The sequence below is a fragment of the Thunnus maccoyii genome, chromosome 19, assembly GCF_910596095.1.
Source record: "Thunnus maccoyii chromosome 19, fThuMac1.1, whole genome shotgun sequence".
Lineage (NCBI taxonomy): Eukaryota > Metazoa > Chordata > Actinopteri > Scombriformes > Scombridae > Thunnus > Thunnus maccoyii.
In genome coordinates, this window is record NC_056551.1 from 16,576,487 (window position 1) to 16,594,799 (window position 18,313).

The 18,313-nt window shown below is 40.2% G+C and overlaps 1 protein-coding gene across 2 annotated transcripts in view; it reads left to right on the forward strand.

The window, feature by feature from the left end:
* The window catches only part of pappaa (pregnancy-associated plasma protein A, pappalysin 1a), a 90,929-nt gene that overhangs the window by 42,258 nt on the left and 30,358 nt on the right, over positions 1 to 18,313 (forward strand). For both annotated transcript variants that reach the window (XM_042396131.1, XM_042396132.1), the window contains exons 11-14: positions 11,213 to 11,323; positions 11,995 to 12,130; positions 12,262 to 12,475; positions 16,012 to 16,186. In XM_042396131.1, the coding sequence (XP_042252065.1) occupies positions 11,213 to 11,323; positions 11,995 to 12,130; positions 12,262 to 12,475; positions 16,012 to 16,186 (636 nt within the window). The remainder of the gene's footprint in view (positions 1 to 11,212; positions 11,324 to 11,994; positions 12,131 to 12,261; positions 12,476 to 16,011; positions 16,187 to 18,313) is intronic.

Genomic DNA, 18,313 nt, shown 5'->3' on the forward strand with positions numbered 1-18,313 from the left:
GTGTCTGACATCTTTGAAGATATACTTAGATCTATTTGTTTAAATGTAATATAAGATGGTAACTTCTTCAAGAATTTTATCTTATAAATGTAAAATTTGGCTAAAATAATGAGCAAATTAATGGCATATTGTTAATTGCAGGAGAAATTAGGATTGTTGAATATTAATAACAAATCATGTTCTTTAAGTAAAATTTCCTTACCATAACATATTTTAAGATCCAACTGAAAATCAGCCCAAAACATTGTCACATACACACTGAACAAACACATGCTAGTGCTTTCACCATAAAATTACAAAAAGAGCAACTGTCTTCTATATTAGGAATATACGTGATAAGCAATATCAAGCAAGGGAATCTCAATAGTTACTTTCTCACCTGAAAAAATGTTAAAACTAAATAAAGTGACATATTAACAGTCCTGCAGCAAGCACCACCATTGCCACCATTTGGTGCAAAATGCATTCTGGGATACTTGGCTGTCACAAGCTGCGGCAGCCTTCGGCCGACCAATGGTATAACGTCATAGCTCAGCTACTCACTCAGTCAGTCACGGACAGTTGCGGTTATAGGGCTGGCTCCACTGTTGTGGTCCAGCCAAAAAACATCAAGTGTCTTAGTAAGGCACGGGGTCACCGCAACATCTTCAGTGCTCCTTGGCGTAGATTCTACAAGTCTCTTGAACTCTACAAGATGGATGAGCACCATTTTGTCAGGCACTTGAAAAACAGGCTGCCTAAATGAACCAACAGCACATTGTCCTGCCTCGTTAATAGCTCACTTCATCCTCTGTGGTTTCATTTAATCATGTTCCCATGTTCATGGCTTACAGCTCTTTGGTAGAGTTGGGCTAGAGATGTTCTTCCCTGATACAGGACAATGCTAAAGTGTAACAAATTCTCAAGTGTTTTATGTTCTGAATGAGTGTGTTGGGGGTAGGGGGAGCGGACAGTACATCATTTCCTTCTGATCTAGTAAACAAGTCCCGTATTGGCTTTGTGTATCAGTTCTGTTTGATGTCTAAAGACAGTGTTGATACTGTCTGTGTGTGTGTGTGTGTGTGTGTGTGTGTGCCTCAGAGAGGGAGAGAGAGGGGCAGCAGTGATAGGAATCTTTGCGGATGCAAGAAAGCAACAACAGCACAAGAAGGCACTTGAGGAGAGAGATCGTGTATCTGCACGAAATCTCAAATGCTATGTACTTGTGTGTGTGTGTGTGTGTGTGTGTGTGTGTGTGTGTGTGTGTGTGTACACGGGAAATACACTGAAATATATTGTAAAAACAGACAAACAGAGATACAGAGGGATACTGAAACACATCCATGTATCCATTAAATCGCATGATGAATGATAAGCTCAATATGCAGAATTTATGCACAAAAGCTGAGCTTTTTTTTCTTAACTTCTAAATCTTCATGCACCAGAGCAAAGCCAAGGAGAAGGATGGGTGAATGCTCCCACATTTAAACCACTGCTGATGGAAGGTTCTGCATAAGAATATTAAAATAAGAATAAATGGTGCATAGAGCCATAAATACATACTGCCTTTTTTGTACACTATAGCGTAGTAGCCTGCTGTCCACCTTGCAGAATGTAAATGTGTGCTAGATCTTTTAGATTTCAAAACATTCATTTTTGGATGATAGAGTGTGAATCCCAGCACTCACCTGTAGAGTTATGTACATTGTTGAGGTAGAAAGCTATTACAATGGCAGTGCAGTAAAATTGTCTTGGGGTAAGATGTACATGTTGAAATGGCAGGGAGTAAATCCAAAGAAGAGGAAGACAATGGAGGAGAGATTGAGATTTGTGAATGAAAATGAATACAAAGGAGAGTGCACAGCAGCCAGTTAAGTAAGAGTAAAGGTAAAGATACATTATATGACGGTGAAATGGCATATACGATAATGTACAGAGTGAGAAACATTGACAAATGACATATGGGGTTAGTGGTTGTAATTGGAGGTAAAACAATCTAGAAATTAGTGTGACTGACAGTCTTGCTGCATTTACAAGAAAATACATCATTGAATAAAAATTGTTGTGAAAGTGGAAAATGGTTCAAAACCACTCTTGTTGGCCATTCCCACATTAAAATGTCCTCAAACGAGCAGTTTGATCCAATCAAAATACCATATGGACACCAGAGAATGTATGAACTTAATAAAGTTGAGTCGCATTAATGATCACAAAAAAATGCGTGACTGCCAATGTAACATTCTAGCCAGGTTTAACAGTTGCGTTGTTTTCCTTTTTTTTTTTTTTTTTAACCTTTTGCCTCATTTAGTGTCAGACCCATAACAAAATGTTGTAGAAAACCTCTAATATGGGGTTACCTGCGAGCGACAGTAAAGTGGCTTCAGCTTATTTATAAGATTCTCCCTTCTTTCCTGATGAAGCTCACACACAAGTACACAGTCAGACAGAGACACACAGGCAAACACACACACACACACACACACACACACACACACACAGTGCCGACTCCATGCAGGATTATAGGGCAGGTCCATAGGGGACTGAAATGTACTACTGCTGTCTTTGTGGAGCAGAACATAATGTTCCCCCACTACCACACCATGGAATATGGTGAGCCAGCTCAACTTGCTCTAGGGGGATTGGATTGGAGAACTGGCCCTAGCAACTAACCTGTGTGTGTGTGAGTGCCCATGTGCGTGTGCAAACTGCTTTCCTTCATGTACATGTGTGTAGATGAGTTTGTGTTAGTGGGGAGTGCGCATGTGCATTCAAACTTTAAGATCAAACAGCAAGCCAGGTGATGTCTCCAGAGAGGGCTGCTGCCCAGGCAATCTCTGACGCAACCCCTGGGCACCCCTGGAGAACACTCCCCTTAATTATACATAAGCAACAGAAGGGATAACATTTTAGTCCTCTCACGCTGCAAGAAATCGCCTATATATGAAGTTCACCCATCTTGAGATGTAAAACAAACATATGGGGTCTGAGTTAAATAACCCCCTCTATATTCATATTTATGTAGGTAATGCTTAAGAGGGAAAGGATAAGGAGAGGAGAGGCACTATAAAATAAATAATTCCTGTTTGTAAAAACAAGGAAATAATAACTGGCCCAGTTTTGTCCTACAGTAGGTCCCAAAAAAGTAGGCGGCATGTGTACATTAAGTGATGGATACATTTATGAAGGCTACTGCAGAGCACATTTCCACACATATTCCTGTATGAGCAAACAAACAACACAGGCAAACTTGCACATACCACTGCACAAGCTGTAACACACACACACACACATCCACAAAAACAAAAGCTCATACAGTAGCTGAGCTGTTGCTTTCAGCAGTACAGGAAGGCCAGCTTCTCTGGCACTGTGTCTTCTCACCAACATTCCCTCAAACCGCACAGCCCTCGTCAGGCACGGTGCCAGTGACATAAGCGTGTGGTAACATTAAAAAGAAACCTCTGGGATGGCGTTCCTTTTTCCCTTTTACTTTTCCCGTTTCAATTATTATTGTGGTTCTGCCATGTGGAAACCTCATTGTGGCTGGTGTATTTTTTCATGGCACTGATGACCCCCCATAACATTTTCAAGCTGTTAATATGCAGGGTTTTGGCCCTGTTTTATTGAGCAAAGGGGGCCACTGACTGAGGGACATTTATATTCTCCGCAGACCCATCTGTTTTCAACTTGCTGGCATTGTACACTCACCAATCCCTATACATTAGTTTGTGGTCTGTGTTCCCTGCCACCCAGTCACTACTCATGTCTGCCCTGATGAGATGTGGATAGGTAAACTGCATAATTGCGCTCACTCACTAAGTTTTACTGCCCGTTCTCAGTAGGCCATGGAAGTCGCCCATCATTAGCCCCGGACCAATGAGACGGTGAGTTTCAGTGGGTATGGGTGGGGCCGGGTGACAGGACATTACCTCACACACCAGGCGCTCACCAGCATTCCAGTAAACCATGGGATGGTGCTTGGAAACTCATACTAGTTTCTCTCTGTTGCTCTTTCTCTCTTTCCCTCCACAAATGCCTCACAGATGCTCACCCCTGCTTCCCAAGCTCAGGCTTCAAATTCATATATATGGTTTTAACAAAGAGAGAGGGGGGAATGGAAAAGAAGAAAAAGAAATACCTTTTGATGGAAATAAACACGTTTTAGGAGGTGCTGTGACAAGATAAATATTCACATAGGAAATTGTTTTCTTAATGTGTCCAAAATTTCCATAAATCCAGAAAAAAGGTTGCTGTCTGACCTCACAGACGCCTCACAACAATTTGCACAGCAGGTATCTCTGACTTCTGGTGTACCAGTGTTTACATTGAGTCATATAAAGTGATTGGATATATGACTCAAAATGCATCAACAGTTTATTCACTGTAGTTTTTATGTTTACTGCTAAAGTGAATGAATGAATGAATGAAGGCTAAAACCATGTACAGAATATTGAGATTTAAGGCGATGGGGTTGGAATCATTTTGGGAAATTGGAACTTGTAGATAAAGGGGATTGGGGGAATGTTGGTTGACAGTCCGGACAACAGTGAACCAGTGTCCTTTTCTTTTGCGCATTCTGCCACATGGTACACAGTATGTGAGACATTATGTTGTCATGAAGGCGTCCTCATGTCTGTCTGTGTGTAGATGGGATATGCTCCCATGAACACAACTTCACATCTCAACAATTCATAATGGTAGCATCATACTTATATAATGTCAGCATCTTTTAGCTTTGTGCTGAATACTAATTCCATACGTTAAAGGAGACATAATGTGATTTTCTTTTATATTTATACTGTTATGATGTCGGATATCTATGTTAAACATGGTCAAAGTTCCAAAACTTGAGATGAACGTATTTCAAAAATGTTCCCTGCAAATCAAAAGCCAGGTCTTCAGCCTGTCCTGAACACTTTGGTACAGGTTGTTGCTTAGGCTCCATGAGTTGCTCACATTGTCCATATTTTGGATTGGATTTGGTTTGAACATGCACAGATGTATTTGAGAAGTTTCCATTTCAAGTAAAGAATAAGAACAAGAAGTGAAATCCTACTTCTACTGTTTGTTTACATAGCCTACGGAGCCGCAGCTTACCAATCAGAACAGAGTGGGCTTTAAAGAGACAGGAGCTAAAACAGCCTGTTTCAGACAGAGGCTGAACTGAGGGGCTGCATAAAAGGCCAGTATAAGATAAAAAAGGAGTTCTTTGAATTGTAGTCATGCAAAGATATTCCAGTACAGCCCCAGAATATAAATATAGGCCTGGAAATATGCATTATTTGTCCCCTTTAAGAACAAGTTCATATTTATACCTCAGATGATTTGTGAAGATGTTGACATAGAAATATTTGCTAGTTAATGTATTACAGGAACTAGCTTAATTATTGACCTTGTTATGTGTGGCCTGGCATTGTATGCCAATTTGAAAAATTACCTATCTCTCTCTCTCTTACGTATTTGTGTTGGGCTCTGTTCAAGGCAATGCACAATAAAGAGACCTGTATATTGAGTGACAAAACTGAGTCAAGCTTAGGTCTTCCTCAGGCTCCTGGGCTGTCCTCTAGGGTTTGGAGGATACAGGGAGGACTTTGCAGGGCCTCCTAAATGTCTGAGGGTCTCAATAGTCTTTCAAGGACATATGGCCCATGTTTATGTGTGTGTGCTGGTGGGGTTTATTGATTTGGATCCAAGATAGGACATTTAGAAAACCTGGAGGCTTCAACATCAGTATCAGCACCAAGATAGGTGCAGCATATGTGTATGTTTGTTTGAACCTGTGTACGTGTTTGTACATGGATATGCGCTATGTGCCCTCTGTAGAGGTGATCTAACTTCACACTGGCACCAGATTTCCATCTCAGGGGGAAAGGCTGTGGTTGAGTTACATTATGCTGTTAGAGCCATTATTATTGTCATTACTCTGTCTTTACTAAGAGCGCCACTCTCTATTTCCTTCCCCTTTACGTTTTGCTTCTTGCTCTTAATGAACGTTTTTACTGTACAGACATATTGTCACGTTAATGAGTCTGACAGTTGCACTCTGTCTTTCTCCTCACCTAAATCTCCTTTGGTTTCCCCTTGGCTCAAGACGCTTGGCTCTCCTTTTATCTAAAGCGGTGATTTACAAACACTAGTTTGTTTCTACAGACCAGGGTTGGCTGTTTTCTGCCACTCTGACTGGCCAGCTGGTACAAATTAAGACTGTGTGTGTATGTGTGTGTGTGTGTGTGTGTGTGTATTTTTGAGTTTAGGAGTTGAACTCATCTGCAGTGTTGCTGATACTGTTTTCCAAGGAAAGCGAGAAGCTTTTTCCAAATTGACATCTCAACATTTGTATTTATGTACTTGCGAGGAGACTGTTATGTTCTTGTTGTGAAATAGAACAAGGGAAACATGTGTTTTGTGTAAGTTGAGGGGTAGAGGTTATCGGAGCTAATCATTTTCGGCTTGTTATTTTACGAAATGGGCATCCCCTTTGTTTCTTTTCAGATTAGTGAAACAAGTGCTGCTTTAAGGCAAATCTCTTTAAAACAGGCATTATACATTATCAGCGATACAACTTTAGGTTGTCCTTTAACAGTTTTATTCATCTGCGTTTTACTTCACAAACAACAGATTTACCATCTCCTCCCCTTCTTTCATCCAACTGAGAGACTTTATAATCTTTGGACTGTCTTTTTGTCAACTGATCCTGCTGTGATACTGTAGTTTTAATCAAGCACTCCATTTAAAGGTCTGCTGGCAGGTGGTTTATTTTATAGCCATAACAGATTGAAAGAGAGCAAACAAAAATATGTCTATGCTTAGATGCATATGTGCTGTTTCTTTACTTTATTTCCATCATATGCACAGTAGGGTGGCCCTGAATACCATATTCTACAAAGATTCAGTAAATAATGTATTTGACACCGATTACTTTTTCCTTCAAATGTTAGGCTAATAAAAGGCTCATGCCAAAGACATTGCAGAGAGATTGTTTTGTATTTGTCAATAACAGGTATATTTTCTATTCTAGAATAATAAGTTTATGCAGCAATAATACTGGGACGTTATGCTGCTGCCACAGTTGCTAAATTGGTTGAAGTTGCCTTTGTGTATTAATAATTGTAGCCATATGTTGTGAACTTGCAAATTCTGCGTAAAATGATCAGGTTTTGGTACTTAACCTGTGATAAAGTGAGTGCTATAAATGTTTCTGGGCTCCCATCCCTCTCTCCTCAGTGCATTAATCAATGCACGTGCCTTTTACTGTCCTTTGGGACTTACTTTTGAGACTGCATTTACCCCAGTCCTTAAATAACACCTGATCATAGTACAAATGAGCCACAGGAATTTTTATCCGTGATCTTCAGCAGTCTGAATTCATTTTCAGTCTCCTAGTCTAAAGAAATGACGGGATGCAAGGTTTTTTACACATTTTCTAGCAACATGAAAGCATTTAGATTAAACTTTCTCTGCTTATATTTTACACATAGAAAATACATAATGATGTTTTGTAATTCAAATGTGATTTTATGGTTTTAGTGTAAAGTTTCTGTGAAAGTAGCCTTATTGTTAATGTAAAAAGCATTTAGTTTTGATGCGTCATTGTAAGCTCATTCACAGTGACTTATTTAGTAAGATATTTCAACAATAGCAACAACCATAGCAAGAAAAAAAAAGCTTTTCAAAAATGTATTTGCTTAAATATGAATTAATGTTCAATTAAATTACAAAGTCCGAAACTGTTGGTGTGATCTTCTCAAAAGATAAAACTTGGGTAGCACTAAAACACTGCTACTTTTGAAGAGAGTGGGACTGGAATTTTCTAATGTATGCAAAAGCACTGAAGCATTGTTGAAGTTATAATAAAAATCAAGGTTTGCTATGCTTTACGTATTTTACAAAGTAATGCTTGAATTGATGTTGGCAACTGAAATAGCTTTGTGTCAGATATGTCAAATACATAACCAAAAGGAACAAATCTGAATGCCATCTTTACTATTTGGGCAGCCTTATTTGTAGATCTTATCATGAAGGGAAAACACATCTCAGAATTCATTTCAGTTTCCTATACAGTAAGATCTGTTCAACGATGTTTTCAAGAGAGAGAACTGGCATGATAAGAGAAAAAAGGGGTTTGGACTGTAACATAGTGCCTCAAGAAAACAAACAAACAAACAAACAAATAGAGGATTATGAGAGGATGTTTTTTGTGGCTTATCAACACTTATGTTTTTAAAGCTTGAACTAAAACTAAACTAAAATAGATCGTTAAAATAAGAAAATATGGAAACATGCAGAGTTTAAAGCTAAATTTTTTTGTATAGAAAATAAAAATTGAAAGCAGTGACACTTTGGTGCAGAGTTTAGCACTGCTGACTCACAGCAAGAATCCAGACCTGGCCAGCTGGGGTGTTTGCATGTTCTCCCTGGGCCTGTGTTGGTTTCTTCCAGGTGTCCAGGGTGTAACCCGCCTTTCACCCAATGTATGATGGGATAGGCTCCAGCCTGTGACCCTGCAAAGGAGGTGTTAATGATGGATGGATGAATGGATAAAATTTGAAATCGCGGAACTAAGCTGAAGGGGTGCAATAGTGTATTACCATCACCACCCTTTCCTCCTCTTTTAATGACTGAATCAAATCAATGACAAATCTATTTAGAGTGCTCTGACTCGTGCCATTGCATGGGGAGGAGGATGTAGGAAGTGTAACGACCCATGGGAGACTTGTGAATTGCCTCCCACTAGTGTGATGGTTTACGGTGGGGGGGAGTGTTTGCTTGAGGGCAGAGGTTTTTGGCATGCTAAGCAGTGTTTGTCTGTCTCAAACAGTAAGTTGTTAGAAAAACACACCCAGAAAGGTGAGAGGAGGAGGAGGGGTGTGGAGGAAGGTGTAGCTAGTGCCACCTGTATTTACATGAATAAGTTTGCACGTGGAAAGGGTTTTGTCACCCTGCTCTGTCGAAAAAAAAAAAAAAAGGTTAGCAATGGAAACCAGCTCCTCTTGACTTCAATTCTTCATAATCAGACCTATAGTCACTGCAGCTGTGTCCACAAAACCTCAAAATAAAATGGAGGTCTACATGACTGTACTCAAAAAGACTCATGGTGATGGATCTCAGGTGTTTGTCACCTGCATTTCTCATTTCTGCCGCTTCAGCTCTAAGCAGAAAGGTCATGTCAACAGATCCAGGGGACAGATATATGGACAGATAGCTGGTCTGGCCAGTTTTCCACGGTGGCAGGATCCTACAGTAGCCTCTCCAGCAAAACTCTCATGTTACCGGTGTCTCATTTCACTAGCTCAGGGCAGCGGGCGAAACTCACCGTCCTTGAGTGTCTGCCCTCCCTCCCCTTTATCTGTGTTTATCTTCAATAGTCTTTTACTACTGTATCCATCTATCACCTCTGCTCTCACTTTTCTTTCTTTTTAATCACAGAGTGTTCACATCATCTCATTCCTGTTTTCTCCACATCCCTTCTCGCTGCCTCGCTGAACATGGCTCACCCTCCTAATGTAGCTAATAAGGTGATGATGTGTAGGCCACAAATCCTAGAGTGGGTCCTTTGATCTTCTGTATGTCAGCAAAGCCTCAATAATGAGGTGACTCTGTTTGGTGAATTTATGATGACTGGGTAAAGTAGTCATGATTTCAATTGCATTCCTTGTCCTTTTAAAGCTCTGTCTTCCCACCAACACTGCAACCATAGAAGTAAGCAAAAATGAAAACAAAAAAATCAAAATACAGAAAACAAACAAACAAAGACTAAAAACAAAGACTAACAAAGACTTTTTAAAAGCTGTATGGTTTTGGTTTTCTACCTCCTCCGTATGCCTTGGCCTGTGGTCACACCAGATTTGGAAAAAGGGAAATTGGGTTGAAAGCTGGTTAACAAAATCATCCCACAAGTTGAAAATGATACACTTCTTTATCAAACATTTTGCCTTTTCTCTTTATCCCTGTCCTTGCACTCACTTTACAACCACCACACCCCTCCCCTCTTGCTACTAGTATTCTTTAAAAACAAGAATACAAACAATCAGGAGGGACAATTCCCACCCTCTTCCTCAAACTGGCTTTACATTGATTAGTAATCTCTACATTCAGTCTCTTTATTTGGTTTGAGGAACAAACATACCTTTTCTTTAGTTGAAGTTGTAAAAATGGTTCAGGACTGGATCTAAATCATTCTTGTTTTTCACAATTAGCTGTAACTTTTAGTGCAGCCAGAGCTTGTGTTGTCTTTGTTTTACATTTAAACATTTCCATTGTCATCTCTCACCAAAATTTAAAAACTCTATATATTCCTTTGCTGGGATAGACCTCTGGTCACACTGAGTGTACTAGCATTTTTGTGCATATACAACCCTCTGGGACTTTGAATTTGAAAATCTTATATTGAAGGCTGAGTCTCATTGTTATACAGATCAGATTTCACACAGACCGAACTCTAGACAGTTCCAAATACATGTGATTAGCATGTCAAGGAAACCTAGACCACCTGCCAAATGATGGCTACTACACATAATTAGTGAATGTGTTGCATCTGTGAGACACAGGTGACTTATTCAAGTGCTACACCGAATCATGGAAACTCTCTGAGGGTGTCTAGTGGGCAGGTGTGGCATGACAGGGTTTAAAAACACATTTCAAGGTGAATACACAAAAACACACAGAGATAAGTAAGAGAGAAGAGGAGAGGGGAATATGGGGCATATGACGCATGACATAGTGCTGTGTTTGATGATAAGACACAAATAAACAGTACCACACAGAATGCACGTCATCTGCATGTCCGCCCAGACAGAAAACAGCTGACAATTGTGGAAATAAAGGGGTCACAGCATTGTCAAAAGGCCAAGACTGTTACCAAACTGCTCATTTCAACTTCATTTTAGCACGTGATCTCCTGAACTTACTACTCTGCACCTTTTCCCAGCTTTGAGGTCTGGTGTATTGTGATGAGAAACAAGTTGGCAAAAGCATCAAGCTTTTCAGAGATGATATCTGACAACAACAACTGATAGGAACAGAGATTGTCAAAGTGTAATTGCTTGCTGCCTAGAATTACCCTGTTTGCTGTTTCAAAAAAGCAAAACAAGAAGCAAGTGGAATTCTTCCTAGTTATAGAACCAAAGATGCCATATCACAGATCACAGATGCTCCAACTGTTGTTGATACACTTTTTTTTGAGATAGGATGTAATTCGGAAGTAACTTTATCTTCTATTCTTTTTATGTTTCCCTAGACATGTCAGTCCAAGGTGTTTGATCTATCAGATGGAGTGTCCCAGTACGCATGGTTCCCTTGTCGTGACAGCCATAAGTCATCCTGGGGAAATCCTAACTATTGGCTCAAGGTAAGACCTATATCCATTGAATATGTCAGGTGACATCTCAGACACTTTTTGAGAAAGCTAATGCATTTTGGTGGAGTGCTCTGGCATGTGAAGAAAAATGGACAGCATTATTTACATTATATATAAACATATTCCACAATAATAGATATAGAAGGTGTTGTACACCTTAAGAAAATAACTTAAAGAAATGAAACAGCACTGACCTCACTTTTGGGACAATGGTTGGTTGTTTTCTGTCCAAAGTGCAAAGACATAGATTAGCTTCATATCACTAAGGTCCCATGTATAACAAGCTTCAAACCAATGTTTTATGCTTGCTTGTGGTCTTAACACTAAGACTGTCTGTTTTGGTCTTCTAAAAAAATACTAATGGTGATGCTCTTGTGAAGGGTTTATATTGGTGTATGTCACTGTTTCACAACTCCACTTTGAGTCATGGAGTTCCCTCAGTCTACCCTCTGGACTGAGGCTACCCTCAGTCCATTACATTTTGTGCTGGGACTCAATGCAGTGCAATTGTACATAATGGCATCCTTACAGTGGCTGACAGAGTACAACACTCTTATACTTGAAGAACACAAGCCAATGCAGAAGAAATATGCACCAATTGGACAACACATATGATTCAAATTTGTACTTAAATTTCATACATTTTCTTTTCTTTCATTCAGGCCCACTTTTCTCATCCCATGGTGGCAGCAGCAGTGATTATACACCTGGCTGCTGATGGGACTGACTACGTTGACCAGACTCAGTGTAACATCACTGTTCAGCTGGTGGACACCAAGGAGGGCATCCATAGTCTTGGTGAGAACTGTCTTAAAGTATATACTGTACTTCCAAACTGAATCCACCTCATTCACCTTCGGGGTCAGATTGCTAATTATGATTCAATCGAAAGCTGAACCCTTAATCTCTTCTCCAATAACTTTCCACAGGTGAGTGGCACCTGAGCTGCCGCACCAACCCTTTGGTGATCCCAGTGAGCCATGACCTGTCCGTAGCCTTCTACCACACCAAGGCCATCCTGGTCATGTTTGCCTCTGAATTTGTGGCCATCTCTGGTGTAGGCCTGCGCTCCTTCCAGTCCTTCGACCCCATAACAATAAGTGGTTGCCAGAGCAATGAGATCTACAACCCCACAGGCCAGAGGTGAGGCCAAGAAATAACACTGGTGCACATGAGGCCTACACATGTTATATGCATCTCACAACCAAAGACATGCAGATGAAATCATAAGATTATCTACACAAGCATGTAGCCACACACACAACTTCCACCATTTCTTGCCTCTCAGGTACAGGAATTTTTATTTGGAATCATATTTTCTCCAATTCCCTATATTTACTGTACTACAAACCATCTAAAACTACATAAACTATCAAATAACCGTTAAAAACCACCATAGATTATTCTTACCCTTCTTACGGAAGTCCTCATACAACATGGATAATTACAATATAGAGAAAAAGAATAGTAATGTGAAGAAAATAAATTACATAGCATGTTATATTAGGTAAATATTAAGTTTAATAAGTTAGAGGAAGATAAAATAGAGTTTCAGGCAAGATGTGAAACTGTTTGGAGTGGATCAGAGAGGATGTCAAGGAACTTCTAGGTGCTGCCAAGCACTGGTAGGACCTCAACCACAAAATGTCTTCTCTACCACAGAGACCTGGAAAGTTTACAGACTACACGTACACACAAGATGCAATTCAAGGGCGCCATTCACACAAAAGAAGAGGAGATATAAGATGCTAAAAGCTGTTTTTATATGTGTGTATTTGCGCCAGAGAAAGGGAGAGGCATACTTTAATTAATGATGCCAACAAGCTGTTTAATGTTAGACATCTGCCCAAAAGGTACAGTCATAACAGTAAAATGTTATAGGTAACAAATAGAGTATCACTGGAAATTTAAGTTGGAAAAAACTTTCCAACAAAGGAGCTGCTGCGTTGCCTCCAGCTCTACATGTTGTTTACCACCTCAGTTTGTTTTGTATTGAGTTCGGCTGAAGTGCACACTGTATACAGATTTCCTTTTCTTTGAAAAATCCTGCCAAAATGGACATGCTTCTCCTGTAATAGTGTTTGCATTGCTCGACACTGAGGCCGTCAGTTGCTGTTTTCTCAATTTGAACTAGTTTATTAAATAAATGACATGTCGATACAACATCAAAGGTAATGTCGTGGCGGTATTCCATATTTGGACATTTTTGTGTGTGTGATGAAACGATTAGCAACAGCTGAAAACTGAGAATCTGAATCAGGAAATAAAGAAGATCAAAGTAAAAAGCCATTAACAGTTATTGATAACATTTTAATGTGCAGTTCATAAGACCAATTTAGCTAAAAATTCTCATTTTTTAGTTTCCTGATACCTTTCATTTTAACATCTAACCGTAGGATGTCAAGTCACTCCTCGCAAACATAGCTAAACCAGGCTGCACTCACGCAAAAGCAGTCACAATTTACCAATTTCCACACCACCGTCATGCATGAGACAATTCATGCTGATGATGCTCCCACAACCCTTTCAACACCAAATGCACTAATAAACATACCCATACACAACGAATGGATGGTCGGGGGGTCTGTGTGGAGAGATAGAGCTGTTTGTGGCTTTTGTTGTGTGCCAGTGAGACATCCAAGAGCACCTAAATAGATTAAAACTGCTGTGTATCTGCATCAGCCAGGAAATTACTTGTTACTGCACACACACACACACACACACACACACACACACACACACACACACACACACACACACACACACACACACACACACAGACAGACTAGTTGCTTTCTCCCGGAGTTCTTGCTGACTTTCCTTTCTTTCATATTCTCTCTACTTTATCTAATTTCCACACACTTGAAAATGATTGTTAATATTTGTATATAATGGCAGTAAACTTATCTTTAGAAATTTTGACTTGCTGCAAGCTGAATATTATGATGTAGTATTATCATCAGTTACGTCGTCTATACCTTACTTTCCAAGTTTCTTGTCTCTCACTTCCATTTTACCTCTCTCTGTCTTTCTCTCATTCCCATTTCCTTGCTTTTCCACATCTCCCCTCCTCCTCCTCCTTATCATATCTGTTATCCCATGCTATGTTCTCATCCTTTACTTTCACGTCATCTCGTTCTGTTTGCCATCTCCCTCTTAATTCTCCCCTTTCTGTGCCTCCTGCTGCCGCTTTCCCTCTCTCATTCTCCTGGGCTGAGCAGCACATTTCCCGTAATACTTATGCCTCCACAAAACACCACATCCCCTTTTCCCTGAGTTGTTAACAACAGCAGCTATTAACATTACTCCGTTTTATGTTCCATGCTTGTCTGCAAGCGCATGCACATGTATGTTTTCTCTTTTTTTCCTCAGTTTTTCACTTGAGTCTTGCTTCACTTGAATGTTTTTTTCTTAAATTTTATACTTATCATTTCCTCCTACATAGAGAATTGTTGAGTTATGTTTGTTAGTGTATGAGGGATATTCACACAAGTTTTTGTTCTGTCCTCCCTATTGTTTTCTCTATTTTTTGTGCTGTATTGTACTGTCCTTCTCATTCACAAGGGAGGAGGATAGTTTTCCAGGTAGTTAATTGTAATTTATGTCAGAAATTCCAGAGTGACTAGCAGAAAACCACAAAGACATTTTGTTCCAAGCCAAGTGTCCACAGAGAAGGCTTTCCTAGTTTGTCCTCAAAAAGCCTAGATGTAAGGAACTGCTACTCCCCTGTTTTCTATATGCAGGGCACTAGCAATTCCCCTGCATATAGAGGCTGAGCAGGTTCCCCTCACCTGCTCAGCTTAGCATCTTGTTAACATGAGTGTTTTATTTTATTTAAAGGACAATCTAAGAGATTACTTTTAATAACAGGTTTTTCTTCTCAGTGTTATGTTGGGAGGGGCAGTGAGGTTGAGAGGATATAAGGAACACTGTAGGTGCATAGAAGGTTTGCATCATAAATAATTTGAAAGTATTAACATAGGGATAATTAAAATTATGTCTGCAATTGAAGCAGTAAAACAGAAATGTATGAAGACAGTAAAATAGATACTCCATTCTTGCAGGAGCAACTTGAACAATATTTCTCCAGACTTGTATTTTCTTTCTTTCTCTCTTTGCCCCCATACCTTCCCCACTTTCTCTTTCCCTCTTTCTCTGTCGACTTCATAAGGGAACCCTATACTGTAGAATGTGGACTGTTGTAAAAAGGTGCCTTGGGCATCCAAGCATTCCAAGAGCATTAAATGCCTTCTCCATCAGGCTACCAACACAGAGCTGTGGCCAAACACTGCTATTGTAGCCTGCTCATAATATATCCTGTCGCTCTTAATTCACAAACTACACTCTGCTGTGTGTGTGCGCGCACACAGACACCCCTTTCATGTGCACAGCAAATATGGCAATCTTTTCTCCATGTGGTTTATTGATTTGATATGTTAAGCAGTCATTGATGGATGGATGTGGTTGACTAAATGTGTAGCTTTTCTGTTTGTGAGCAAATGTGTGACTGCTTCCATGTTTGAATGTCTGCAGTGTTATATATACTCTAAATTTATGTTGGTTGTAACTTTGAATGTGGTGTTAAGTTTCTTTTCCTCTGTTTGTCTCTCTCTCTCTCTCTCTCTCTCTCTCACTCACTTTCTTTTACCACCCCCACATGCACACATGCTCCCTCGTAGTTGTGTACATTATTCGTGCGAAGCCATTGACTGCCAGGAACCCTTAATCCGCAATGCAGAGCTCAAGTGCAGTAGCCCTGGCCGCCACTTCTTCAATGGAGACCGCTGCACCATCTCCTGCAACTCTGGATATGTCTTGCAAATCCACCAGGATGATGACATCATCAAGAGCCAGGTAAGCACACTGCTACACACATGTTTAGACACACACATGCAATTAAAGAACACAGTGCGCAAAGAGGCAGACAAATGCATAAATGCACACATGCCAACACTTAAGTGCAAAAGCATCTCAACAGCATATGGGGACATGTGTGCAAACATGAATTTGTGAATGCACACATGAACATGCAACGATGAAAACTCCAGCACATGAGTGGCCATAAAAGAGAAGCACAAACACGGTTTCTCTCTGCTCTTCTCTCCATCTCTGCATTTATTTTGTCACCTGCAAAAACTAGGCTTGGCACGGCAAGCCTCTAGGGAGAATGACATCATGGACATCCAGGTAGATGAGTGCTGCACTGAGGAGTGGAGACGCCCCAGTCTCCTCCTCTTGCTGGCTAGCTGCACATACACATACGCCCATACACAAACACACACCCACACACACACATGTACATGCACGTGCACATACCTCACATATTCTGTAGCACAGACATAATAGTGTTTAGTCTCTTGCTGAGCATGCTGCACCATCACCTCAAACAGTCACTTTGTATCGCTACTCCACCGGGACGATGACATCATCGCATAGTGTCTGCTCCCTCTCCCTCCCTCGCTCCATCCCTGCTCATTTCGCACACATTGAAGTCACCGTTAAAGGGCAGAGATTTGCTACCGCTCTCACACAGCAGCACACATTCAATGCTTGCGTGTACTGTAGGCACCAACACACATACGGTAAAGTACAGACAATCTCACTCTCAATCAGGACACAGATGCAGGCAAATGCAGTATACACACAGATGCATGCACACCACAAGTAAATAAACAAACAGGGTAGTTGACACCACATCATAAACCTTTTGGACTGCATCCAAGCTGCTGTAAAGGCCGTATAAACGCTTTATCCCTCTCCATGGCTCTGTTAAGCAGTCTGCAAGATAATCTATTAATGCTCCCTTAGAGAGATGGGAGGTTCAGAGAACAAGGTAAATTTTGTTTTTATGTGCATTTGAGTCCCGGGAAAATATGCCTGTATGTGTTGGTGTTTGTGTGTAAGGGTGTAAGGGTGTGTGCGTGTACCAGACAGAAAATTGAAGAAAAGAGAAGAAGAGAGGAAGAGTTTTACAGAATTAAGAGGGAAAATAAAGACTTTTTTTTGGTATTTGGTCAGTGTTAACAATGTGTTCTTTCTCCCATCTTTCACATGGCTGTTTCTGGTATCTGTAACTTGTCATACAATAACTGAAGGGTTTCTATAACCACAAAGCCGTTCAGCTGTCCCTCTGTCTTCCCCTAAATGCCCATATTTACACATATACACACAGAAATAAGCACAAGTATGTGTGTGTGTGTGTGTGTGTGTGTACATGCATGGAAGCACATTTACATCCAAATACATACATGTGGTATGTACAAACACTATCAGAATAGTCCGCCATTGAGTCTGCACAGACTTCTAATTGCATTAGATTTTGATTGACAGTGCACTATGTGGCTATTCATCAATGCCAATTCATTTAGTGATAAATTATGCTTTTCAGAAAGGGAGAGGCAGGAAAAGTACAGAGAAAGTGGGGTGAAGGGGGGACAGGAGAGAATAGAAAAGGAAGCAGGGCTGTGCTGAATGGCAGTTTTTTGGGCTGCGAAGGTTTCCTACAAATGATGACTGACAGTTCAAGGGTATTTAGAGGACCTGTTATTTATGAATAACTCATCCTCATCTCATCCATTCACTTTACTGAAAGGGATCCGGTCAGTTTTGTTGGTCTAATATCATATTAGCATTTTGCTGTTTATTTTGATGAATAATGCCCTGCAGAATTAAATAAATATCTTCTGTATATCTGTATATTTTGCAATGCTACAATTAAAATGTTTAATCTCTATTTTTTGGAATAATATGTTGCTTACAGATGCTGTGGTAAATTGCTCGGTGGGATGATTAAAATGATGGATTTTGTCATTCAAAATCCATAATTTGGCAAAACATATATACAGTACTTTCAGCAGGAACGACAGAAATCTATCAGCCAAAATCTTCTCCCTAAGTTCCGAAACCATTTCAAACTCAGCCACGCACATGTCCATAAGGATAAGTAAATAATTGTGCTTAGTTTGCGTCAGTGGTAAAAAA